The sequence below is a fragment of the Argiope bruennichi genome, chromosome 5 (genome assembly GCF_947563725.1).
Source record: "Argiope bruennichi chromosome 5, qqArgBrue1.1, whole genome shotgun sequence".
Lineage (NCBI taxonomy): Eukaryota > Metazoa > Arthropoda > Arachnida > Araneae > Araneidae > Argiope > Argiope bruennichi.
Window position 1 is genome coordinate 82,054,037 of NC_079155.1, and position 27,927 is coordinate 82,081,963.

At 31.6% G+C, this 27,927-nt stretch overlaps 1 protein-coding gene across 2 annotated transcripts in view; it reads left to right on the forward strand.

The window, feature by feature from the left end:
- The window catches only part of LOC129968781 (excitatory amino acid transporter-like), a 137,234-nt gene extending 110,290 nt beyond the window's left edge, over positions 1-26,944 (forward strand). For both annotated transcript variants that reach the window (XM_056083024.1, XM_056083025.1), the window contains exons 3-10: positions 870-1,068; positions 6,976-7,183; positions 11,630-11,808; positions 13,689-13,815; positions 17,355-17,588; positions 19,666-19,860; positions 21,236-21,370; positions 25,562-26,944. In XM_056083024.1, the coding sequence (XP_055938999.1) occupies positions 870-1,068; positions 6,976-7,183; positions 11,630-11,808; positions 13,689-13,815; positions 17,355-17,588; positions 19,666-19,860; positions 21,236-21,370; positions 25,562-25,778 (1,494 nt within the window). In that variant the 3' untranslated portion in view covers positions 25,779-26,944. The remainder of the gene's footprint in view (positions 1-869; positions 1,069-6,975; positions 7,184-11,629; positions 11,809-13,688; positions 13,816-17,354; positions 17,589-19,665; positions 19,861-21,235; positions 21,371-25,561) is intronic.
- The last annotated feature ends 983 nt before the right edge of the window (positions 26,945-27,927 follow it).

Sequence of the window (27,927 nt, forward strand, 5' to 3'; positions counted from 1 at the left end):
TCATAGAAGCAGTTGCCGATTACGTGTCGAGTTAAAATAGAAGGCTCTGTACTGGTAGTTTACATATGTTTATACAATGCACTGCACATTAAAAAAATTTATTAGAGAAAAAGTAAGTTAAATGGTATAAACTATTCACATTTTTCCATAAACTCTGTAATGCCTCACTTAAATGCAATGCCTAACTTTTTTCGTTTATCACCCATTTTGAGATCTTCACTGTGGTGCGTTTTAAAAAACTTTAAGAATACCCCCAAAACAATTTACGAATTCTGCACATACTGTGCAGCTATAATAGAGATCCGTTACACACTGACGAAACAATGAACAACGAGCAGAACGCTGCTCTTTTCCAGCCACAAATTGTATTTAACACACGACATCTAGAAGGATCGTAGCAGACGCTCGTTTCCAATATTGGTAGTGTTACCAATAGAACGCCTTGCCTTCCTCATTTAATTACGATAAAAGAAAACTAGGTTGGATACTGCGGTTTAGGTTTAGTTATATTAACGTCCCATTTGAAGCAGCACTACGGCTATTTTGGAACGGACCTCGTAATTTTGAACCGCGGTCAGATGACGAGGACGACACCAGAGCTGGCACCTCCTCTCCACACCACACCACACCACACCAGTGGGCAGGATACTGCGGAAGCCGGATAGTAGCGAACCGGATACTCTGGAATGTACTGTATATTGTTTAATATTCACCGACTTATTAATATTATGTATATATATATATATATATATATATATATATATATATATATATATATATATATATATATATATATATATATATATATATTTGTAATTTCTATTTTTGTACTAACATAATATATGAGCATGTCTTTTCTAATCGCACAGTTTGTAAAATGGATGCGAATAAATATGCTGCTGATGCTGACAATCGTCGGTGTGCTAGTGGGCATCCTCATCGGCTTTCTGGCCAGGATGGGCGAATACAGCGAGGATGTGGTGGCACTGGTCTCGTTCCCCGGAGATATCCTGATGCGCATGTTAAAAATGCTTATCCTTCCGCTTATCATCTCATCCATGATTTCAGGTAAGTTGGCACCGACGTCCTTCGGAACCTTCAGCGAAGCTTTACTGCAAAGATGTGTGACTTTTTAAATCTTTTGATTGTGGGAGGATGAAATCAGAACATATTACTGTGCAGATCACCAGATGAGTATAAGGTGAACGAAGCCCAATACACTTGATAAAACAAAACTATACTTTATTTCACAATTATTCCAGAAAACCTGAAGCGCAGATAACAAAAATACGGCTAAGATGTACTCAAAGAAGAGCAATTGTAGAAACGAACAAGTAAACGGAAAATAATTAAATAACAATAACAGCATCCAGTGTTTGCTCCTTTTCATCTCATTGTCCGACTAAAACTCCAAAGAGAGATTAATTCGCTTCAACATCTAGGATATATATAGTTTTCCGATAGGGTATGATATCACTTTGAAATCTCTGGAAGACCCTACAGATTTCGAATCTTCAAAGAGATAGGGTTATAATTTTGGCATTTCCAATATCTTCATCTTTATAGCCAAATAGTCGAAAAGTCGTCAGAAATTTGGCTTTAAGATTCTTTATAAATTATTTCTTGCAATAACACTAACTTGGCAGATAAATGGCATTTCAGATTCATAACAATATCCTTCTTTGTATTACCGTTCCCTCTTTCCTTTTTTCCTTCTAAACTACCTATTATGTATTTGAGAGGCACGGTAGAATAATAGAGTAAATTTATTAATTTGGTGGGCTGGAGGAGAAGCAGATTTCTTATAGGAATAAAATTCTAATTGCGAAATAATATAAAATCTTTATCGTCCGACTACACCGAATAAAACAAAGAGGAATGAAATGAAGTAAATGGCAAACTGGGAAATATTGTACAGCTATAAGCAACGACGAATACGATTCGATTGCCAATGCATCAATGAGAAGTATTTTGTCGTGTATGTTGCACTTCATCAGAAAGTTTGATTTATCATCATTTATATTCCAAAAATTGGATGAAATGGCCAAAAATGTCATTCTGTGCGAACATTTGCCATTTATCTTTCCAAAACAGAACACTAGCTATTTGATTAGGCCAAAAATGTCATTCTGTGCGAGCATTGGTCATTTATCATTCTAACACAGAACACTGGCCATTGGATTAGGCCAAAAATGTCATTCTGTCGAACTGATAACTCTGAGTCTATATGGCGCCGCTTTGCACGACTGCTGCTAGACAAATACATTTCTTTTTATCTGAATGGAAATAATTGTAAAAAGTGGCACTTAAAAATATCATATAAATTATTAATAGAAGTTTTAAAAAATTAAATTTTTTAAATGTAGTTTTAGAAATGCAACGAAAATTTATTTTCAAATATTCTTTAACTTCTCACTGCGTAAGCGTCTAAGAAAACTGTTTGGAAGGAGAAGACAAGATTCCTGATAATATTTTGAGCAATTCCTTCCACATAACCTTATTCTTCTTTGAAAGCATTTTCTACACATAATAATGAACATTTCGATCACAATTTTCTTTTACGTTTATGCTTTGTGGTTAAAAACACCATCGCAAAACATCTCCATAATTTAAGATATTAACTGAAGCATGCTCCCCGTAGATTCTTCATTCTAACTTCGTTGGCGACGACATTATCTGCATTAGGTAGACAGCATGCCATTGTAAGATTGCGTGCGATAAGCAGTTGCCACGCTTTTGTTAGTCAAGAATGATTCATCAACTTTTGTTGGAAGAAGATTTATCTAACTGATTTTTTATAAGGAAAGAAAGAACCGAAGTGCCTTGAAAATAAGTTTTAAAACTGCTACAGCTAGTTATACCATTTAACAAACGCAGAAATTTAATGATATATCATTTAACCATAATTTTTTACTCCTGCAATAAATCGATTATGTATTTATTGTATTTGTACTTTATTTTTAACTGATGAGTATGCCAATACAGAAACCCACTGGTGGCCTTGTAATGAAGAGATATAAATGTATCATTTTCCATTAATTGAAAATGAAATAACATTTGATTCTTATATAGACAAAATACATGCCAATATTACATCAGAATATTTATTTAATATATAAGGAAAATTCTGGATATTAAGTGACCCTGTTTCATAATCATTAAGAAATATTAATATCATTATAGTAAGAAAAGACTTCTCGATCATGTTAGTAAAGACTTGAAATATATTATTTTTTACTCCATTGTTCAAAAAAATTAACGGATTTATTTTATTAATGGAGGGAAATGTTATTATTTAAACATTTCATACACTATTTACATACTAATTTTTAAAGCTAAAAAGCTGTATTATGGTTCGAATGGACTGAAGTACATATTTTGAAAGGGAAAATAAAACAAAAACAAATAGTTTGCAGAAAGTACAAAATGAGGAATACTAACTCAACGCGTACAAACAAAAGAAATGACGTAAAAAACAAACAGAAAAATATTAATAAAAAATAAGAATACGTCATAAACTGACCATCATGTCCTAAAAACATCTAAAAAAATCGAATAGATTTGTCTAATACAGAAGCTAGTATCTTCATTTTCTACGCGATTGCAGAGAAAAAGATTTTAAAAAAATTGGTAATCAAAAGGTTAAAGTCCTGATCTTAATAGAATTATTCTATCAATTATTCCGATCTTACCATCCAAATTTATATACATTCTGCAGAACATTGAATAAAGGAATTTTTTATTCATTTTTTTAAAAAGTTAACTGCTCAATAAGCGGTGTAATCTGGAACTTTCGATGTAAGAATATGTGAATAAAGTTTTGGAATCAGTTTTTATTTTTATTTTTGTTAAAGCATTTTTATGCTCGAATGTCTTTTTAAAACATTTTTTTTTTTTACGTTTCTAATTATAAACATTTCAAGAAATTATCTGGTTATTAACTATAAGGAAAATTTAAACATTTCTTTAAAAATAAGGAAAAATACTATGCCTTCATCGATATTATTTAGGTAGATTCCTATAGGAAGACTACCAATTGCAATAGCTCTCAAGTCAAGACTTCAGGAAAATTTCTTCAGTTCTTCACCGATCACGGTCCCTAGAAACCAAAGCCACCCTTCGTTTTGAATTTTAATTGACTTGAAATATAATTTTAGAAATGTAAAAATCTCGGACGAATTCTTAAATGGCTCACCTAGCTCAAAGGGGGTGTAAATAGTGGGGGATTGAAATTTTCATTTCGCTATAACTTTCTTAATATTGAAGGTAGAAAAATAAATCCAATGAACCAAATTAGCGTCTTATTCTGAAGAACCACTTTATATTTAAAGTTGGTAACTGCAATATGTTAGAAGTTAGGGTGTTGAGAAGTGATTTTCATGCTTTAATTATGACTGTTTCTAACATCAACAATTTATGTTGCCAGATAGTAACTCAGATCTAAAGGAATCTACCTTTGCCTTCCTGATTATTTTACGGTCGTTTGCTGCACATCGATAATATCAGTAATGCATTAGGAATTCCTCTTCTTCGGAAGAAAACTAATCGATCAAAAACAGTAATTATCCTTTCAATAATTCTACTCTGATATCCTACACGTATGATAGTTAGGTCAACTTAAACTCTAGCAAAGTTAACAAGAATAAGCAACTGTGGGTATTCGTAAGCAATTGAATTTTTTTTATTATCTAAATAATCGAAAAAATAGAATGCTTTTTTCTTCTTTCGGACAAAATCTCCATTTTTAAATTTATTTTTAATACTTTGAAAATATATCATTTCAGGATCAAAATATTTATGTCAAGATAATATTAGGGTCTCTTTTTTCAAGCTCCGATAGACCATAAAAAAAAAAAAAAAAAAAGACAGCAGAGAAAAAAAATGATTTACTACCAAAAGTTATACACAAGCACGGTTACTTTTCACCACACTCCCTGTGATCATTCGGGCATTGGTCTTTTCTGTAGAAGATGTTTTCTATTTTTCTCTTCGGAGAATATTGTCATTGTTGTTGTGAGATGAACCTGGGCGTTTCTGTTCAGGGGACAAGAAGCTATATGAATTTCCTTTTAAGGGTAAGAATGGAATGTCTAAAAATTCACTCCTAGAATCACAATTCAGGTAATGTGAAGTAAACGTTCAGCTCGTTTCCTCATATTCCAACATCTTCCGTTCCTTTGAATCACTTGATCAACTGATTGAAAAGATCTTCTTCTGCGACAATCTTGCACTCTTGTATCCCTTCATAGAAAATGCAGTTTCTATTCGAAAGATTTTCATCTCTTCTCTAATTGAAGAAGCTACTGAGACGCGTGAATAACAATTCTACGACAATGAAAATCTTCAAAGACCTATCTCATGCCACTGGCAGAGCAATGTTTGAAGGCACACGGGAACTTGATCAACCAATATGACAAATGCTGGAATCTTAATTGTGATTAGGTCGGAAAATAACTATGTTTGTACATAACTTTTGTAAATTCATTTTGTTGTGTGTTCTCTTTTTTATGGCCCATCGAAGCTTGAAAACAGAAACGGCTCTTGTAACTAATATTAATTCTATATCTGGAAATTGTATGAATTAGAATTCATCTAAACGATTTCAAGGCTGATACTTGTTTGACATTCGTTGTCATCATCCTCTTAATGCTATTTATTGAGTCGTTCTTTCTAATAAAACATTATGTATAATTATGCAAACTTAAATACATTTTTTGTATCTTTTCTTACAAAACATAGTTTTATCAGATCGGACTTCTCTTATCACGAGTTAATGAATAGTCTTCTTTGACGATTTATATGTCTGCCCCACTCTCATAAATTTTTACATAATAAGATCATAGCTGGTGATGTGGTTAGTTTTGATTAAATAGCTCATAACTGGCTAGTTTGCTACTTATGATGTTTTTATTACAAGTTAAGTGCTGCAAATGAACAGAAGCAAAATAGTTTGTGAAATGAATGCGCTGGTTCTTTATAATTTACCTTAAAAGTCACATTTTCTGAAAGAGTATTAGGGGAAATGCTTTCAATTAAAGTAGGAAACAATGAATGGAATCTATTTTTAATAATATATACATAGAATAAATACATACATATAAGTGATGTAACTTTAAATGTAATATCATCTTTTGAGTACACCAAACCAAAGGTGTTTCTATATATTGTTTTGATTCAATTTATTAGATTAATTTTTGCATCTACTTAATATTAACATAAGACAGACATGTTAGCTCGATTGCCTCAATAATGCCTCACTATTGGATTTTTGCTTTATTTTTTATATTTTTTACCAGATGTATTGTAAGAGTTTTGCTTACACGAAAATCTTGTTGATCTGAATCGAGATTTAAGAGGCACTGATGAAGAAAAGAAGGAAAAACTTTTCAGTGTGAATATCAGATATATTTTATCAGTTATTTAGTAAATCACGAATAGACATTTTAGTGCTATCAGTTCTTGTGATATCACAGCTACATGATAACTGCGCATGTGTTCTAATATTCCATTGTATAGATGTAGATATTATTCACGTATTCTGGTTTCAATGGTTCGAAATTGTGAGCTCTATCCAAAAGTAATATTTGCGAATCATCAGAGTGAATAGTAAATTTAATCAAATTTATATGCCCTTAGAGGTTACAGCGATAAGGTAAACACATATTTCCAAATTTTAAAAACGAATTTTAAATATAAATCTATAACAACAGTTTCAAAACAGACTGTCCTCTAAATCAATTTCTTGACGGTGTTATGTACGAAATGAATGTAATAGAAAGATGACGCCAATTAAAAATGAGTGTGGAACATAACAAACAGATGTCATGGGACACAAAGCTCTCCAGGTGACCTCCAGTTTGCCAGTATTCCAAACTTTGCAAAATAAGACATTGCCGATCAGCTTTGGCAACGACGAAAATTTCAGAAAATTGTACAAGCAAATCTCAACAAATATTTTACTGTTTTTGATTGCAGGTCTGGCCCAGTTGGATCCCAAGTCCAGCGGTAAGATGGGCGCCCGTGCTCTGGTCTACTACTTCTCGACCACCATCCTGGCTGCTGTGGTCGGTATCATCCTCGTGCTCATCATCCATCCCGGCGACCCATCCATCAAGGAAGAAGTGGGCACTGGAACAGAAGAGAAGAAAGTTTCCACTCTCGACGCCTTCCTAGATCTCATTAGGTAAAATACTGCTTTCATTCTTCCAGCCCGAACAGTATAAAAATATTAATTTAATCCAGTTTTGATGCAAGACAGATTTTGAGAAGTTATATAGTTTAAAGTGATGTTTGTTTAACCATATGGGATCACATGGAGTAGCCAGATATTTCAAATTTCTGAGATGCAGGTTTGATTTCCAATCACTGTATGTTGTTGAATTACCTTTTGTTAAAAATTCAGTCGTTGAAGTTTGATGCAATAAACCCTTAATAACTGCTGATAACTATCTCTGGACTTTATGGTTAGTTTTAAAGATTAGTGAAAAAAATAAGCTATCCATTTTGGCATCTTTTATTGGTTGTTTCGTCCAAAAGTTAATAAATTTTAAGAACTTTAGTGTAAAGTTTGTAAATCAAATCGTATCGGGTTTTTGAGCTAAGGTGTTTGCAAGCGCATGAATGTACATAGCGACAAACTATCTCATTGGTGAATTTGACTCAGAATTATGCATAACTGAATAAATTTCTGCAATAAAAACACATGCCAGACTTTATTCGTGAAACATCATCATCGTTTTTTCGAATTATCATGTTCATGTGCACAAAGATTTTCCGTCAACGAAATCCCCCCAAAATTTGACATTTATCTAGAATTTTCAATCAAAGCCTATGCCTAGAATTTCATTTGTACTGTTCGTACTACTTTTGAGGTGTTGTATTTACAGACTGACAGACAGAGATTATAAAAAACGCCTTTGTTTCAATCTCAGACCTAAAACTTGAAAATTCATCCGAATCTAAGGGGAGAATTTTTTGATTATTCCTGTGTTTTCTTGTTTTACATTTAATATACAAGAAGATGAAAACCATCGAAAAATTATTTAATTTTTTGTACCATATGAATACTAAATACATTGCGAGATTTTTGTATCATTACAAAGCTGCTTGCACACATGCTCTGATGCATGTAATTTAAGTAAAATGAACGCAGTAAACGTTCGAGATTTCAAAGTTTTATGATTGTACCTTTCTTCTTTTTGGTGCCCTATTTTCAATGAACCTGTGTGCAGTTTCTTTTTAAACAGAACCGGTTAGATTATTACTATATATATATATACATATATGTGTGTACCAAGATAATGAATTACCTATTTTAACGATTTATGATATGTTTGGATAATATCCGGGATAGTTGAATGGCCATTGACGCAACAGCAGGGAAGGATAACTAAGAGTGAATTTTAATGGGCATCATCGGTCATGACGTAATTCCTCTTATAAGACATGCATTCTCTCGTTGAAATGAAAGTAACTTGGTCCGCCAATATTGCTATACCCAACAAAGGCGTGAGAACCTACCGCTGAACCGGAAGCTTCTCATCCCCTATGTTTGGATAACATATCAATTTCTTTCATTTACTCTCATAATTTGTATATTCAGATAAACTTGATGGTTTATTCGTTTTATAATTGGCAATATTTCAAAACTGCTGCATAGTTTGCTTCGATAAACAATTAAATCGCATTAACATTGAAGAATATTGAAGCCGTTGGGCAATTCGTTTCCTTCAATAATCTTCAAAAAAAAAATCTAAACTGTACTTAATGACAGAATATAATAAAACAAAATATAAAATACATCACTCTTCCGACCTCTCTGATAAAGCAATCTTTGATAAGGTATGAAAAAGATGCGAATGTTTATAAAACATATCTGTATTATTCTGCTAAAGTTAATATTTATTTCACTAATTTTCTTAGTATCCTTTCAACTTTTCTCCAACGGAATTGTGAGTAAACATCAATATTTAACAGCAGTAAATTTATGTAAATATTTTGATTTTGTGCTATATTTTTTCTTTTTCTTGGCTGCATTTTTGTTCTCGCTCTTTCCATGCTGGTAAGGAGCCAGTTGGCTCTGTACACCAAATTGTCGTGCAACCACCCCCTCGCTAGTAATTACGTACCTAATTTCATCCATCTGCGCCGCTATATTTTACTAAATTCGTTAATATTACAGTTGATTATTTTGATCAAAAGTGTAATACAGATAATCTATTAAGATTCAACAAAATAGGAGAGTAAATACTATACGTTTCATTTTCTAAACTTAATTTTAAAAAAAATCTCGGAGATTTTGGTTTTTTACATATTTTTTTTTGCATATTTTTATTTTTCACTGCGAAATCATGGAAATCTTTCCATGGTAATTTTACAGAACGTATGCAATTTTTTACCCCGAAATATGTGAAAAAAGAATTCAGATCAACGAATTCTTCTAGCATTGTGACTTCTGGCACGTTACAAGCTCGCTGACAGTTATCTGTCAGCGATTTAAGCCGAGTCTTGTTTATTTAGTAGCGCCAACTAGGGACAAGCGTACGACTTAGCTACTTCATGCGTCACATTTGCTTGAACAGTCCCTTTTTACATGGGGCCACATTCACACACCTCACCGATAGAACACAGAGGAAGAACAGCAATGCCCGAACCGGGACTCGAACCCGGAAAGCGCATATCACGGGGAAAGCGCGCTACTCCTATTCCAGGAAGCCGGCACTCCTAGCGTGTCCAGATCCAGACCAACTACAAAATTCGAACCGAAAGCTTTAAAATTCTGAAAACAAATCACATAGTCCTTACTATGAGTTCTTTAACCAACATCACTGCTTTAACAGCTAAGAGCATCAGGGATGGCCGGGATAGCCTAGTTGGTAGGACGTTGGATGCGCGTTCATTGGGTTGCGAGTTCCAACCCAAGGGATTCCGCCGGCCATAGACTCTCCGTGTGTGTGGTGGCTGTTTCACGTATAAATCTGTTGTGGTCACAAAGTTCTCCATGTCGAAAGTAATACGTCTGGGAGTACTGGATCAGAGGTGATTCAGGTCTAAATTAAGATCTGTAGCTGAGTGAATGAAACGCATGAATGAAGTCCGTCCCTTAAAAAGGGTTATGACGTATGTGTAGCTAAGCTTTACCCTTGGCGCTACTGAAAAAACAAAGGACGCACTCTTGGCTTAAAATCCCTGACTTCTAAAGTCAGTGAGTTTGTCTGTGACAAGTGCCATTAGAAACAACCGTAACAGGTCTTCAGTCGCCCTTTGTATAACATTAGAGTTGGGCATCCCGATTAAATACAGAATGTATTGAATGAATGTTAGATTAACGAAATGTCGTATATTTCATGATGCAAGTTTTAATTTCACGAAGCAAAATCAATGAAATCTTCCCATGATAATTTTAGAGCGTATTTGAAATTCTTTTCAAAATGCGTAATAAAACATTCAGAAAAATAAATTCTAGAATTCTTGAGGTAATAAAATGTGTAAAGAATTCGGACAATAAATATACATTTCTAAAGCTTGTGTCCCATTATTTTCGATTAGAACCCCTTTATTAACTTATAGAGTTGATATGAATGTACGATATCGGTAGTAGATATCATATCTGAATATACTATGTATTTAAAGTCAGCTATTTCTGTACAGGTGTGTGATCCATACTTTCGATCAAACTCTCATTTGAATATATTTAATGATGGCAATTTCTTTAAATCTACGTGTTCCAAATCTTTGATCGAAATTATCTATATTTTTTTGTTGCATGCTTTTAATTTTATGGAGAAAATAATTGGAATTACCTGTAAAATAGCTATGTGGTAGATTTTTTTCTTATTTTAACTGTCATTAAAAATATTATTTCATAGAATAAGATGATAAAATGTTTTATGTATATTATAGAATTTTTAGTAACCATTGGGTATGTTATTTCCTTGATATTCTTGTATATTATCGTAGCATAGTTCTCTTGTAATTTTTTTTGAGGTATCGCCTTTACATACAAAAATAAGTTCATTTTTTATAGACTAAGCAGTTTACATGAAGATTCACCATATTATCGAGGTTAATCATTTGGCCATTACAATATTTTCTTCTCTAATATTTATTATTATAAGAAAAATACTTCTAATCGATTTAGAAGCATTTAATTATTAATTATTTCTTTACATACATACATTATAATGTTACCTCATAGAAATACTATTATTTAATTTCATGGTGGGTTAAACTTAATTAAACATGTAATAGAAAATAATTCTATTAGTAAAAAGAATACTAAAATATTTAGAACATTTTGCATTCAATATACTTACACAAAATTAATTATTTTACTGAGTTTATAAATTCAGATTTCTTAGGATTAAGTTACTTCCACTCCGATGACGAGACGTATCTAATACACGAGGGGTTGTGCCCAGCCGTTGGTAATCATAGGTTTCAACCCTAGATACGACTTCATTGCTGTTATGACGACTATCATTCAGTTTACCCCAAATGCTTCGGCAGGGCGAGGATAGATCCTTTTGTGATAAACATCAGATCTCACACAGCAAAAGATTTATCTGAATCGAAGTTAGATTATTAAGATTGAGAAAAACGTCCTGATAAATGAAATTTAATTTTACAGGAATATGTTCCCCGAAAACTTACTTCAAGCGTGCTTCCAACAAGCAGAGACGAGCTACAAGAAAGAGAAGCCCAAAATCATAAAAGTCACGAACGATTCAGAGTTTGGTGGCATGATCAACGAGACGCAGTACATCACCAAGAGAATTGTCACTTACAAGGACGGAACCAACGTTTTAGGTAAGCAATTGTCGAATCTTTTGTCCGGTTTTAACATTAGATCTGCTCTCTGTTCTAAATTCTGCATCCCACAACTCCTTGAAGAGTCTATTCCATCTCTTAGTATTAGAGCTTATAGAGATTCATCGCAAAAAGATTATAATTTTATGAGCTTTTTAGCCAGCAATACTAAAATTATAAAAAGAATCTTAAGCCTTTGATTTCATTGTAAAAGAATTCAATGCATTTTAAGATGTATTAAATACAATAATTATGGTGAACAGTGTAAGATACATAAAAAAAGCAAAGTAATAATACATTGGAAGAATGCATAACGATGGCTTATTCGATAACACTAAAACTAAGGGATGGTAGGAAAGTCCCGGAGAAGAATTAGATAAACAAGAGTAATTAGGCATTATAACTTCTAACTTTAAACAAGTTTTTCTTGTATATATATAAAATTACTTATTTCGTGTATCTCGGAAACGACTCTAGCTATTTGGATAAAATTTTATATTTTCGATAAGGTTTTGCTTTTTAAGCTTTTTAAGTTTATCTATATAGTTGTCTCTCTTGAAAAAAATGCGAGGGCTGCGGTGAGCTGGTGGTCTCGCCTTGTGAGCCGTAAGGTTTCAGGTTCGAGACCCGATTTCACCGAAGAACCGCCGTGTAAGGGGGTCTGTTGCACGTTAAATCTGTCATGCCAAACGTCTTCCCGCTGGTGTAGTGTGGCGTGGAGAGGGGGTGCCAACTCAGGTGTCACCCTCGTTATCTGACCGCGGTTCAAAATTACGAGGTCCGTCCCAAAATAGTCCTAGTGTTGCTTTACAACGGGATGTTAATATAACTAAACTAAACTAAACTTGAAAAAATGCGATTTTATACGCAATATTTTTTAATAATTAACTATTGGGATAAATAATAACTATTGGAATATATGTCCTATTCTGCTACAAAGGGCAGTATAGTGGTCAGAATTCCATAAAAGACACATGTGTTGCGGTTACTTTAACCCTTTAAAGGGCCAATTTTTTCTAGTCATATTATGTTAAAATATTTTTAGGCTTGAAATTAGAATAAGAAAAGGGATTCATTTAGCTTATTAGATAAATTTAATTTGATTAATTAATTCATTTGGTTCATTAATAATTAAGTAACAAATCAAGACACATCATTTTCTGTGAGATAAAGAATTGAAGCTTCTAAGTTTCTGTCTTTCTAAAAAAATTTGTCAGAACTTATGCCAACCTACAAAATTTCATACAAATATTGATAAATGTGGCGGGAAGCATACTTCCCACGGCCCTAGAAAGGATTAAAATATATTGTTAATATACAGTAAATTCGTAACATTGAAACCTTCGCAATTTGATGATGAAACGTTTAATGATCTAAGTGAAATAGTAGAAGAGGAAGCATCTTTTATACACTTTTAATTCATTTGGCTTCTTTCATGTTTGTAAAGATGGAATTTTGTTTTCTATTATCCACTCGCTTCTTAATATGCTAGTTTTTGATACCTTGCACACTTTTGTACTTTCGGCGACATAACATTATTTTAATATTTTCGAAATTTAATTGTTACTTGTCATAGATTATTCAAATGAAGTTTTGGTTATACGTGAGGGACGCCATTTGATAGTGAATTTAAGACATAATTAATTTTATCGTTTCATAGTATTTACAACTAAGAATTATAAATCTAAGACAAGAAATATTTGCAATAGAAAAAAAAGAAAATTCTATTTTTCAATATGTTAATAAAGTTGCGCTTTAAAAAGTTATCATTAAATTTAATTTTTCATATGCTTTCCATTTTCCCATTTAACCTGCTTTGCATTTGAAAAAAAAGTGAAAGATTTTAGATTTTGTAATTTATATGCTACATTTCTTTTCAGGTTTAATTGTTTTCTGCATTGCTTTTGGTATCTTCGCTGGAAATATGGGCCCCGACGGAAGAATCATGGTTCATTTTTTCGTTGTCTTGAACGAAATTGTCATGAAAATCGTCTACCTCATTATGTGGTAAGAGCGCCTCTCGTGTACTTTCTTTATTGTGATGAAAATTTGAAGATTTATTGTATGCTTAAAGGAGTAATTAAGTTACCTTATCTTATACATCATCATTAAATCTTTATATCTTATACATCATCATTAAATTTTTGGTGCCGGCGTCCTGGCATAGGGGTAGCGCGTCTTCCCCGTGATCTGGGCGTCCCGGGTTCGAGTCCCGGTTTGGGCATGGTTGTTCTTCTGTTATTCTATCTGTGAGATGTGTGAATGTGCCCTCCTGTAAAAAGGGGTTGTGCAAGCGAATGAGTGATGCGTGAGTGGCAAAGTCGTACTCTTGGCCCTAGTTGGCGCTGCTATAAAAAATAAGAGACGTTCCCCTCAGGCTTAAATCGCTGTCTTCGTAACAGTGGGCTTGTCAGTGGCAAGTGCCATAAGAAACAAACAAACAAATTTTTGGTAGTCATCTCTCCAAAACTTTCCCGATTACTTTCCAATAAACTTGTTATGCTAGAGAATGCTTTATTGGAGTACAATAATTAAAAAAAAAATTAAATTTTGGCTTGAATTTAGCATTTTTACTGAATCCATTGAGAAATCCTTGGCGAGTTATTTGGCGACTAATCCCTAACATTAGATTAAGAGTATACGAAAATCGAATTTGTGTTTTAGACGTTTTCTCAACCGATTGACACAAAAATTGGATACGAAACTGCGCTTGTAGTCACAAAATCTTGCACTTGTAGTCACAGATGTGTAAAATACTGAGATTAGCCAAAATCTTGAGTTCGAATTTTTTGATGATTACTATACTTCCTCTATATTAGGTATACAAGAAGATAAAATGTGTTAGGATAGTTCTGTCATTATTGTATATATCCTATTCGTCGGACTGGTCATCTGAATTATGACCAGTTTGACGAAGATCATGAGAATTATAAGTGTATTAGACGCGTGATATCAGTCACGACTTCACAGCCAAATGATTGGGCATATTATTTGGCACCTAAATTCATATTATTTTTCTGCTGTCTTCTTGTTTCATTCTGCAGTATGAGTAATAAGTTTAAAAGTGTCTGAATATATTGTTTTTTCCAGTTTTTACCAAAACATTTCAGCTGTACATGGTCCCCTTGTAATTTAGACAATTTTTTTTTTCTTCTGAAACAAAAACATTTTTTGAAGTTTGATATGCGGGATCATAAAACATCTTAAGACATTGAAAAAAGTAATAAAATTGATAATGTATAGAGATTAATGAAAGATATATTTTTATTAAAAAGTTGACCCTTTTTTTGCAAAATAAATAAAAGTAAATAATTTTTGGTCAGTTCAGTACACATTCATTTATAATGCTTTACATTTTTCTATGAAGATAACGATTCGATTACGACTTTTTCATTGTTACTTCATATTCTTGGCAAAAAGTAAATATAAAAACCAATGCGTATTTGTGAAAACTTAATTTGTTTAGTATATAAAAAAAACCCAATATTTTATCATCAGAAATTTAAACTATAAACATTTTATTTCAATTGAAAACAATTGTTATTTATAGCAATTATAAAAAGACCCGAATAAAAAAAAATATGCATTAAGGAATCCATTAAAGTATTTATTGGCACATTCTATAAACAGAATAATCCGCAGATGATAACTATCAATTATCATCAGCCACGGATTATTTCACTTTCGCACTTTTCTTCAATCGCTGGGAAACATTTTGTGTTTCCCAAGCAATATAAGAGGATTATGCTTAAAAATCACCGTATCTATTAGATAGATTTAAGAAATATATTTGTTTATATGCTGCACAAATATATAATATTATCCCGGGAATCTTCATTTGGTTTGATTTTGTGTAAATGAAATCAATAGAAAGAAAAACGGAACACATTTTATTGTGCATGAGATATGAGTTCATTAGTTCCAAAGCCAACAGTGAGGCAAATTTTGTTCAATAGAATACAATTAAGATATAATTCTTTACTTCCATATAGATTAAATGTTTTATCGCATCAGAATTATATTTTAGAAAAATTGGATGAAACTCCTTTTAGTTGAAGAAGAGAACTTGAAGTATATCAGATGAGTTTCTGTTGGAACAACTTGAGACCAAAGCCAGAACCAAATGACAATAAATGCGAAAAAGCAAAGAAAGATAAAGGGAACAAAGACGCCCCTTACATGGGAGGAATGAAAGGAAAAAAAAATCACACAGTTGGCCATGAGCCAAGCCTGGTCTGTTAATATCCTAGCTTCCGCCAAAGTTCAGTTTGAGGAATTTTCCGTTTACTCCTTCCGCTGTTGCGCAATTACTGCGTAATGTCAGAATTTTGATGCCTTTGGGACTAGAAGCTAACAGCCCCAACTTATATTTCCTATTTGTTGATAGATCTTCTGTATACTTTTATTTTTATTATTTTTCAGGGTTGGAAGGTTTTTCAGGGTTTTTCAGAAAATTTCAGGGTTGTTGAAGTTTTTCAGCCTTAATGGACGAGATAGTAATGCATGTACAATGTTTCATCAAACGGAATCATACGGCGTGGGACATTAACAATTAATTGAGTTTAATTGAGTAATAATTTGAGCACTTTAATTGAAAACTAAGCAACTTGGATACGAGCCGTAAAAACATTTCAAGACATTTTTTATTGATGCGATCACTGAGGTGAACGGTGATGATTTCGCCTGGAAATTTGAGACGCATTGCATAAATTTTCCGGAGTTCGGACAGTTCGAGAACAACCAGGTTACTTCTTATTAAAAATGTTTTCATTAGATATGAATTCAATGTTTTTTTAATCCTTTCTTTTTTTTTTTCTAATGTCAAATCTCAACTACCGACTCGTTACTTTACCATAATCTTGGACCTTGAAAAAATCTTTTACAACAAAACTTGATGCTCTTTGGACCAATTCTACTTCTTGACCAAAAACTCTAAAATGTGTTTATTCAATGACGTGTGTTTCAAGATACAAAGACGCTGGCGTATGGCCACATTTTAATAATATAATTGTTTCAGTCCTTTTGGTAAGAAATGTATCCAATTTTCTGAACAGACCTGGCAATGCAATTGCACTGATTGCCTTCTCACCACATCTTTTCATCTGAACAAAACCCAGCCATGACCTCGAACGAATCTGGTGGATCAACGTTATGAGAAATAAGATGTCCAAAATCAAAATTGGAAATCTCGTTCGGTTTCTGCAAGACAACGAAGAATTGATCTCCCCAGACCCAAGCCCTGAATAACTTTTTTGTCTTGTTCCTCAATCAAGCCATTCTCCAAGAAATATTAACATCATCAAAATTCTTCAACTCATTCTCTCCACCGAACACTCCCCTTTTTCATTATTGTATTGTATATAATTATTATTTTGTGCTCTGTATGTAAACTTTAACATTTTCTCTTTTAATAAATCTTTTCACGTGTATCCATTCAATTGACAGGGATCCTGGAGATTCGGGGATATTCTGTGGCGAAAAGAAATGTTCTTTACTTCAAATGCATAGAAATCTATTGATAACTGATGGTCTTTTCCTTTCTGCAGGTACTCTCCCTTCGGTATCATGTCTCTGATCGTCGGCAAGATCATGTCGATCGCTGATCTGGCCCTCACGGCCCAGCAGCTAGGCCTGTACATGCTGACAGTAATCGTGGGCCTTCTTATCCATGGAGTGATAACACTACCGGGCTTATACTTCCTGATCACGAGAAAGAACCCTTGGACCTTCTTTCAAGGCATGCTGCAAGCCTGGGTCACCGCCCTTGGAACTGCATCCAGGTGATATTTCGAGTCTAACCAGTATCTGAATAATTAATTATGAGATGTTATTTCTATATCAATTGCTATCAATTACTAGGTTCTTAAACATTTAATATGTTTTTCAAAGATGTGTTTTTCTTTTTAATACATTGATCGAGCCATCTCCAATTTAAGATATTAGTGTTTTCAAAATTTTATAAAAAGGAATTTGATTAATATTTTGACTTTATATTTGCAATCCCTGAATTGTTTGCAACTGCATATTTGCAATTTGTATCTGAATGGTGACTGTATATGTGTAACAATTCCTAGTTGATTCAATTTTGCATTGCAAAATATATGCAATGACTTAGAAGTTAACAAGGATTAATTCCAAATCCGTGAAAAGGTTCAGGGTTTCGAAGAGAAGAATCCGACCAATTATTGATTCTTTTGTTTTATGAATATATATGGCTAAGAGATTCCTGTTTTAAAAAAAAACCTCCTTTCTCTCTCTCTCTCTCTCTCTCTCTCTATATATATATATATATATATATATATATATATATATATATATATATAAAATTATTAATTGAAATTCTTGTCATAATTAGATTAAAATATTTATAATTACTTCTCTCTGTGCTTTAAATTGACTTATTTTCTTACATGTTCGATACCCATGCGGTTTTATTTTTTTATATTATATAAATATGAATTGCTTTTTATTTCTTAGATATGTATATTATAAGTTAAATATAAAGTTTTGTGTATTAGTTTTGAGGGAAATGAATAATGAAAGAGAAAAAGACACTTAAGCGGAATTTTGTAATCCTTCCCTTTTGCATTCGATTCATTTATTTGTCTTTGAGCGATATCATCCAGTCTATTGTATAATATCGATAGTATTAGTAAAAAAATGAGCGAAAATTAGAGGCGTCACTATGGTAAGGTAGACAGGACACGTGCTCTGGACGCAGTTGCCAAGGGCACAAAATTTATTTAAAGTATGTATTGTATGTATAATGTATTTGCATTTAAAGAAAACTTAAGTTTTTATTAAGCTCTTATTTCAAAGATTTAAAAGAAATTAAAATGGTTTTATCAAAATAAAAGAAAATTAAAAATTTCCAATGGTAATAGGCTTTCCTAATTGGGAAGTAGAGCTTAATAGAAATTTAGCTTATGGTTTAAAATTAATGGTTATTTCAAGTATTTAACAGAATAAATTATAACACAGCTCATGTTAGATAACTTCGTTTTTTTTCCATGGGAAACAAGATGTATTAATTTTAAATCTTTCGAATTTGTATAGAAAGAAAGAAATTTTCTTTCTAATTCTTGAGAAATCGAAATCACTCGTCAAAATATAACTGCATATTTTCAATAGGAATATCATTTGTATTTCAGAGAAAAGTCGTTCTTCCAATATCTGGACAGTTACATAGATTATCGGAAATTATCCCTGAAAATCGAATCATGGGTATTAGAAAATATATGCAAAACAATGCTCGAAATAGTATTGATATGTTTTCTGTGATTGGCGAATTCCATTGTCCGAGATCATCAGCTGTTCTTGGAAAGTTACAGCCAGTATTTTAACTTATCCCTAATTGATAAGATTCTAACGAAAATTTTTAAACTTTTATCTATTATTCATGTAATAATCATTCAAAGTGCGTATGTGTTTTGGATGCATTGTATATATATGAAACTGTAACTTATCCGGTGTCATGATCTAGGGATAGCGCGTCTTCCCCGTGATCTGGGCGTCTCGGGTTCGGGCATAGTTCTTCTTTACCCTTTGTTCTATTGATGAGGTGTGTGAAAGAGCACCCCCCCCGCCACCACCAAGGTTGTGCAAGCGAGTGTCTGAGTGTCATCTTCATATGAGTTAGAAATCAGACTTCTGCCCTCGGGTGCTCAGGGGCCTTTATCCTCAGATGCTACTGCACAAACTCAGCTTAAATCGATGACTTCGCCAGCGGCCTTGTCTATGGCAAGTGCCATAAGTATAACAACAGTAATTTAAAAATATATGTCGATGTATATTATACGTATACATTTATTAGATATTACACATAATTGTAACATTTTGTCAATTTTTCAACTTTAGTGCTGCCACGTTGCCCATCACCTTCAAGTGCCTGGAGGAGAACAATCACATAGACTGCAGGGTAACGAGATTTGTGCTTCCCGTGGGTGCGACCGTGAACATGGACGGAACGGCTCTCTACGAAGCTGTGGCGGCCCTCTTCATTGCCCAGATGAACGGAATCACACTGTCCGCAGGGGAAGTCATCGCTGTCAGGTTAGCAGAAATGCATACTTTTGACAGACGCATATTCATTTCTAAAGTGTAAAAATGTCTGCATAAATATCATATATATATATTATTGGATACAAACACGAATTACTTAATCCCGAGAATAGTACTTTCTTTATATCGATGATGTCTTTCAGCTTTTGATTTATTTCAGTTTTGAAAAAAAAAAAAAGGCTGCATATGCACTAAAAATAGCTCCATTGTTATACTCCACCGTAATTGCTCAGTTAGAATTGTGCAGGAAAGAGTTAACATATGCTCCTCGATACAATTCTCCCCCCCCCCTCCAAATTTTTTTAATAGTTAATAACAGTAAATATGAACGCTTGTGTTTTGTATATGAAGTTGAATAAACTTGGTAGGAATCACAATTTTTTAATTTATTTTAAAGATATCTTTATATTTCTTAATTTTTGGATATGATTGCTTATTTATTTGAGCCTATGGATTCTATACAGGCAGAGCCATTGAAAATTTACAGATAAAGATATTAGTAATAATAAAATTGCTCATTTCTTTGAACCTATGGATTCTAAATTCTATACAGGCACAGTCACTGAAAATTTACAGATAAAGATATTAGTAAATAATAAAATTGCTCGTTTCTCTGAACCTCTTTATTCTAAATTCTATATAGGCACAGCCACTGAAAATTTACAGATAACGATATTAGTAAATAATAAAATTGTTCATTTCTCTGAACCTATGGATTCTAAATTATATACAGGCACAGCCACTGAAAATTTACAGATAAAGATATTAGTAAATAATAAAATTGCTCATTTCTCTGAACCTATGGATTCTAAATTCTATATAGGCACAGCCACTGAAAATTTACAGATAAAGATATTAGTAAATAATAAAATTGCTCGTTTCTCTGAACCTCTTTATTCTAAATTCTATATAGGCACAGCCACTGAAAATTTACAGATAACGATATTAGTAAATAATAAAATTGTTCATTTCTCTGAACCTATGGATTCTAAATTATATACAGGCACAGCCACTGAAAATTTACAGATAAACATATTAGTAAATAATAAAATGTAGAAATATTTTAGTTTAATTTAAACACATTTACAAAAAAAAAAAAAAATGAAATACGCATATGCAAACGAAATACGAACTAAAGTGGCTCTGAAATATTCTATAAAACCCCGTTGATGAATAGTTGCCATTGTTTCCTCTTTTATCAAATTGTAATATAAAATTATATTCTTGAAAATTTAAATGTTATAATGGAAAGAAAGACTAAATATGAATTGACATTCATAATCAAAAATTTTAAGAAATTAATGTTACTTTTCATATTAAATCTGTTTGTTTTCAGGAATTTATTAACAATATAATTCTTTTTCAGTTTAACTGCCACCGCCGCTAGTATCGGTGCTGCCAGCGTGCCCAGTGCAGGCTTGGTGACGATGTTGCTTGTACTGACGGCTGTTGGATTGCCCACTCAGGATATCTCCATGATTGTTGCAGTAGATTGGCTACTGTAAGTACCACTTTTCTAGCTAGAATCAACGTTTTATTAAAAGATACTTTTGGGTTGATCGTCAGTTTCCTGACAAGTTTCATTCGCTTACGAAGGTGTGTTGTTATAACATGCCGCAATGATATCAATTTATTTGATTGACATTCCTGCTTATTTATTGTTATTTTTTTATTAAGCGTGAGTGTCACTTGACGTCACACAAAACAACAAATATGTGAGGATTTTTATTTTTTCAATTTCATTTTGAACAGATGGTCGTTTTTATGATTTCAACACTTGTTGATTCAACGGTGAGTTTAGCGTCATTAGAAAATTTGAGCCATTTTAATATTGGCAAGACACTTAACTGCAATTTTGTGAATACTGATAATGCCAAAAATTTTTCGAATGTGTAATATTTTTTGAAACAATGACTCGTTTGCGTCGTTTAAGTAAATCAGCTACAAAATCATGAAACGGAATCTAAATTATGTAAAAGCATAATCAAAATCGTGTTATTACTAGAATTACATCACCAGTCAGAAAAGCACAGATTGCTTACGTCTTCTGAAATTCTCATATCCATTCTTATTACTCATTATCCGTCCACAATGATATAATCTGATCCGAATTCGATAATTAACCGTTGACTATATGTCATTATATGAATCTGTTGTTGTAGTCTATCCCCAAGATCAGCAGGGTTAGATCAGGTCCGTGATATTGTGCACCCTAAAAAAGTCCAAAAGCATCAGTGGGCTGTTTGTCATATCCCGTCTGGTAAGCCCCGGGCAGGCAAGGATGTGTTCAAGTGAACTTTCACCTTAGAGCAAATGGTGCAAACATCAAAGCACTTGGAGCCACCAGAATATTTTAATGATCTAAGATGGTCACTGAGGAAGCGAGTGAGGGTTGTTTGATCTATTATATGAATCTGAAATGTGTAGGCATACCCAAATAATTATAAATTAGTTATTACTTTTAATTACATACAAGTTTAACTATCGAAAAACCCTGTAATTTTTCAGACAAGCCAGGCAATCCCCTTCGGAATATGAAAATCACTGCCGGGATAAAAAGATTTTAAAAATAGGAGAAATCACAATTCAGTATCGAACCATGATTTAAAAAAAGAGCTAGATTGAATTTTTTTTTCTCGTTAGATAGCTAGCTCATTGATGCTCATTGCTCAGTTCATGCTCATGTGAAGTTTAAAAAACTCACCACCCACATTAAATTTTGCATGTGTTGCACGAGGGAGACGATAGCCAATGTGCAGATACATAGTTGGATATTATATAACATTCAAATCATATTTAAAATATGATTAAATCATATTTATGATGATATGATCAATGATATGATCAATTAAATATGATATGATCAAATTATATTTAAAATCTTTTTCTAATTTTCGTAAATACACTTTTTTTTTTAAAAAAAACTTTCATTTGTTTCATTTATCCTAAAGGATGTAAAGCATATGTAGACCTATGAAGTATACAGTACTATTAGAAAGTTGTTTACCTGCATCGCATGCATGCTTGTTGCACAAATACATCTATATCTATACTTATAATAAAGCTCAATGTGTGTGTGTGTGTGTGTGTGTGTGTGTTTTGGCTCTTTACAGACCAGACCGTTTGACCTTCATCGACCAAAAATCGGCACATGTATACCTTGTATGTCCGGAATTTGCACCTAGGAGTGATTTTTTTGAATTTCTAATTAGTATTTTAATTAATTAAAAATTAAGTGAAATTTCACAGTTTTTTCGCTATAACTTCCAAAAATATAACAACGCAAAAATGATTTTTACGTCAAGTTAAAGTTACGAAAAATTATCTTTTCAAAGATACTAATGTTTTTATCTACAAATTAAATTTCTAATTTTAATGTATTTTTATAAAAATAATTTAATCATATTTTTCAACAATTTATTTCGTACGAAATAAAAATAAAATGTAAGCTGCATCGAGCACGTTACGCGTGCATGGGGGAAAAAGAACTTTTATTAATGCGTTGCCATCACATTGACAAAAGCTCAAATTGAAAAAAAAGTCAACTAGCATTGCAAATTAAACATATAAAAGTGAAATTTTCAGTACGTATATGTATGAAAAGAAATATGATATTTTCTAAAAAATAAATGCAATGAAATGCTTTCTATGATTTTTTACAATACCTATATCACTAATTCAATGTAACAGTTTTATTTAAGGAAATATGGTTTAAAATGTACAAGATATCTACTCGACGGCTAATACTACTAATAATAGATATTTACCCAAGAGCTAATTTGTAAATCTTTTATAATAGACATACATATACTAACAAGATGGTCTAAATGAAATAAATAATTATATTTTTTGTAAAATGAGTCAATAAATGTTGATGAATTACAAATTTTAAATTTTTATATATATCCTCTGCTCTGTGAATCATATTTAACAAAATGTTCTTGAGTCGCTAATATATTAAATAAAAAGAGTTGCACTCCAGTCAACTAAATCAATCACTAAAGCTGACCGATTTATGAAAATTTGAATATCACGATTCTATAAAAATGGGCTAATTACTTCATCGACCGTCTCAAAGAAGCAAATCATCTCATAGGATTTCTTAAAAGTGATTGAAATAGATTATAAAAATGCTAATTGTTCTAAAATTGTAATATTCAAAACTTAATAAATCGATCAGATTTGATCGCAGAAAACATATATGTTTATTTATTTATTTAATAGTTGGAGTGTTGTAGAATATGATTCCTTCCTTATGACCAAAAGACTAACTAAAATTTTGACTTCATAATTTTTGAAATATATTTATAAATCGAAAAAAATATTATTATTGACATCAGTTAAATCCTTTTGAAAATAAAACTAAAAACTGAATTTTACAATCATTTCGTGAAATTTTTGTTGAATAATCTTTGAGATATTATAAATTATGAAAATTATTCTGCAACGCACATAAGACTTCAATGCAGCATGACTCTGGTTTCAGTTTTCATACTTTTACATGCTTAGTTTCATTAAAAAAATGTCTTTATATTAATTGCCGTTTCATCATTTCCACTTTAATTTAAAATTGAATTTAACGGGAGCTAATAGAAAATTAGAAAAATACGTGTAGTACAAAGAAGCGAATGGCTTAAAGCCTACATAATAGTATAAGTGAATTATATGACTATCAAAATTTGAAGCTTCAAAATATTTTGTTGAAAAACCTATTATGAGACCAAGTTACATAATATTAATTGAACATTATAACGAGCATTAATATTGGCGAACCAGCTGATCACCAAAGGCGGCTAGTATTATAATAATATATAAGGATAAATGTGAGCTTATAGAAGAAACCAAAGATTCATATGATCATATTTTGCATTTTATTTTCCAACAGAAAAACTAAAGCAAAATATGTGAATAAAATCGAAGAAATTTATTATATAATATTGTTTAATAATATTACACTATATTGTACAGTATCAAACAATATTTTACAATATTTCATATTTTTATTTTATTTTTCAACTTTATGCGTGATACCATGATCAAGAGTTTTATGAAACTACATGTCCCATTATGGAAAAATAATTTTTTATAGTAGTTTTGTATACCGCTTCTTCATTCAGAACTGTGTCTCTTTTCTATTAATTTATCATTTCTCCATTATTTGTCACATTGTTACTTGAGAAATGCAAGAAAAACAAGCAGTATTCCATAATCTTTATGTCAATGTCCTCTAATTTCACCATCTTTAAATGCGATAAATTTAAGGAATTGAATCGAAATCTTTGGAAACTACCTGGTTTATAGATGTATTGCTAGTATTTAATTTCAATTGAATATCTTTTGCATTGCTTGTTATTTATGATGGAGTATTTTTAAGCACGAAATAGTGACATATAATAATGCCGTGGTATTTACCTATTTTATTTATTGTATACATGACCCTCTTCCATTCATTCCAGTAACATGCCGTCCACACTTATAGGAAATAGAAACTGTACACATAATCTAAATTCTGTTAAATATATTAATTTCCATTCCTGGAAATGTATTGGTTCCACTTTTTGTAACTTTAAGACAAACGGTCTGGCTTGTAGAGCGTTACTACAATCACACCATTTTATTATTAGTAACGATAGAAATGTTGAATACCATTTTTAATACTTTACATTCAAAATAATTTTTGTTTTCATTTCAGTGACCGAATTCGAACATCTGTCAACGTCTTGGGTGACGCTTTTGGAGCTGGAATCGTTTACCATCTTTCTAAAAAGGAATTGGACCAAATGGATGCGGAACTGGCCGCTCGGGAAAAAATTGAAATGTTGGACACCAGGAAATTTTCAATTACTGCCAGAGGAAGCATTGGGGAGAAGGGCCATTCGAGCAATCAAAAAGAGGAAAGCCAAATTTAAGTTTCCGAATCAGCATAGAAAATTTAAAAGAATGATGCAATTAGGAGAATAACCTGGAGATTTAGCATCAAGCATTTCAAAAACTAATGCTAACTGAATGGATATCGATCTGTGCTTACTATGAAGGATTAGTAGCACCGATTTATGAGCTGCTGATATCGTCATATAAAACAAGTTGGCATGGACCGTACATTTTCGAAATTAAATACATCACGAATTAAAAAAACAGACGTTTAAAAAAAAACTTTGCTTTCATATTTCGTATTTCTCATGCTGATCCATTGTGAACTAAGATATATCAAGTTGTGAATTATTTCGTGCTGTCATCTATCGGTTAGAAACAGCAAGTGAGTTTACTAGAAACGTTTTTTTACTGTCATTGCTTGAGAAATCAAATGTATGAGTTGAAATTCATGCTTTTCGTATCAGCAAGAAGTATGTCAATTAAATTCGCATCATAATAATACATGTTTTACATTCTGGTTTCTATATATGATTTTTTTAAGTATTATTTTACATTCTTTCTTTTCTGCTCTTGAATATCAATATAAAAAATACTAATTATTAAATTTTATTAATAGCTTTCTTGAATTTTGTGTTTTTATCATAAAATTGTTGAAAATTAAAACAATCGAAATTGTTGACAATTTTTACCTGTAAGCATTTAGTTGCATTAAAAGTTATATATATAAAAAAAGTGAGGAATTTCATTTTCGAGAATTTCTGGTTAAATTTAATATATTTTGTGAGCCAGAAATTAGGTAAAAATTTATATTACCTTACATTTTATTTTTTTTTCTGTGTAAACTTACCACCACAAACCAAAGGAAATGGGAATTGGGCATTTCTTTTAAATGTTCAAATGAAGACATAACTTGCTTTTTCTCTGAATAACTTTTGAAATATTTAATTCAGAGAAAAAAAAATAAGCTTACTAATGTATTTTGCGTATTTTCATAAGCGTACTTGAAACTGTACATAAATTTAGTATTTAGGATCGTTGTAGCTTTACTTAAATGTATATTAACCACAATTTTTCACTTGCTTTTTACTCTAAATAACGTTTAATGTCTTTTGCAAAATGAAATTTGCCTTGAAATCATTTGTTCTTTCGTTGTATTTCATGTATTGTTTTGAAATCAAATAAACATTGCTAACCAACTTGTCTTATTATCTCTATTCAAATTAAAAGCAAAAATGTATCTGTTTAGAATTGTTGGTGCTTTATAAGTTAAGCCAATTGACTAACAGCTATCAGAAATGTATAAATATGCAGTGGTATATCTCATAAAGCATATTTGTGATATTTTTTAAAGGTTTCTAATAGGTTTTTCATTAAAATGAGTTTTTAATTTTATGATCTCAATAATTTTTTCAAATTTAATTTCTAAATATAATTTGTAGGAATGATTATTTTTATTATTGTATTGAAATTCAAATTAAGTTCACTGTTTCATCAAATATTTTAATACCACATTTTTTCCTATATTAAAATTATGAATTGAAACTTGCCTTTTACTTCATTTCATTAATTTTACTGCCTGAATAATATACTTTTTCAATTCTACTTTCAAAAACTTTTCGGGGTTAAATTGGCAGATTTTGTTTGATATTTTGGTATTTTAATTTTTCAATACAATATTACATACAGCATATTATTTGTATTATCTATCTTTTCATTATAAATAAATGGATCGCAAAATGATTTTCTTTTAAATTCATCAAAATTATAATTTGGACAATTGGTTCAAATCTAATTAATAATTGTAGTATCTCTCTAAGGAATCACATGTATATTATAATCATTTAAAAAATCTTTTACGAATAACGAATGTTTTAAATAGTTTTTTATAAAAACTTTAAGAAAATGTTTGGAAATAAGTTACTTTTTAAATTTTATTTCAACCCATAGCATTCATTGACGTAGTGAAGGTCAGTGATGTCAGAATGGTTTTATTTTCCAGCTTAACGGTCGTAATCAGTGTAAATGGCGGGCATTAATTAGTAATAACTATTAGGTAATTATTTTTGCATTTTATATTTATTATTAATTAGTTTTAATTATTTTGCGGATGTTAATTGCCTTAATAGCAATTATTTTTTATTCTTTATAAAAATGACAATATTTTGTCTCTGTGTCTTTCCTTAA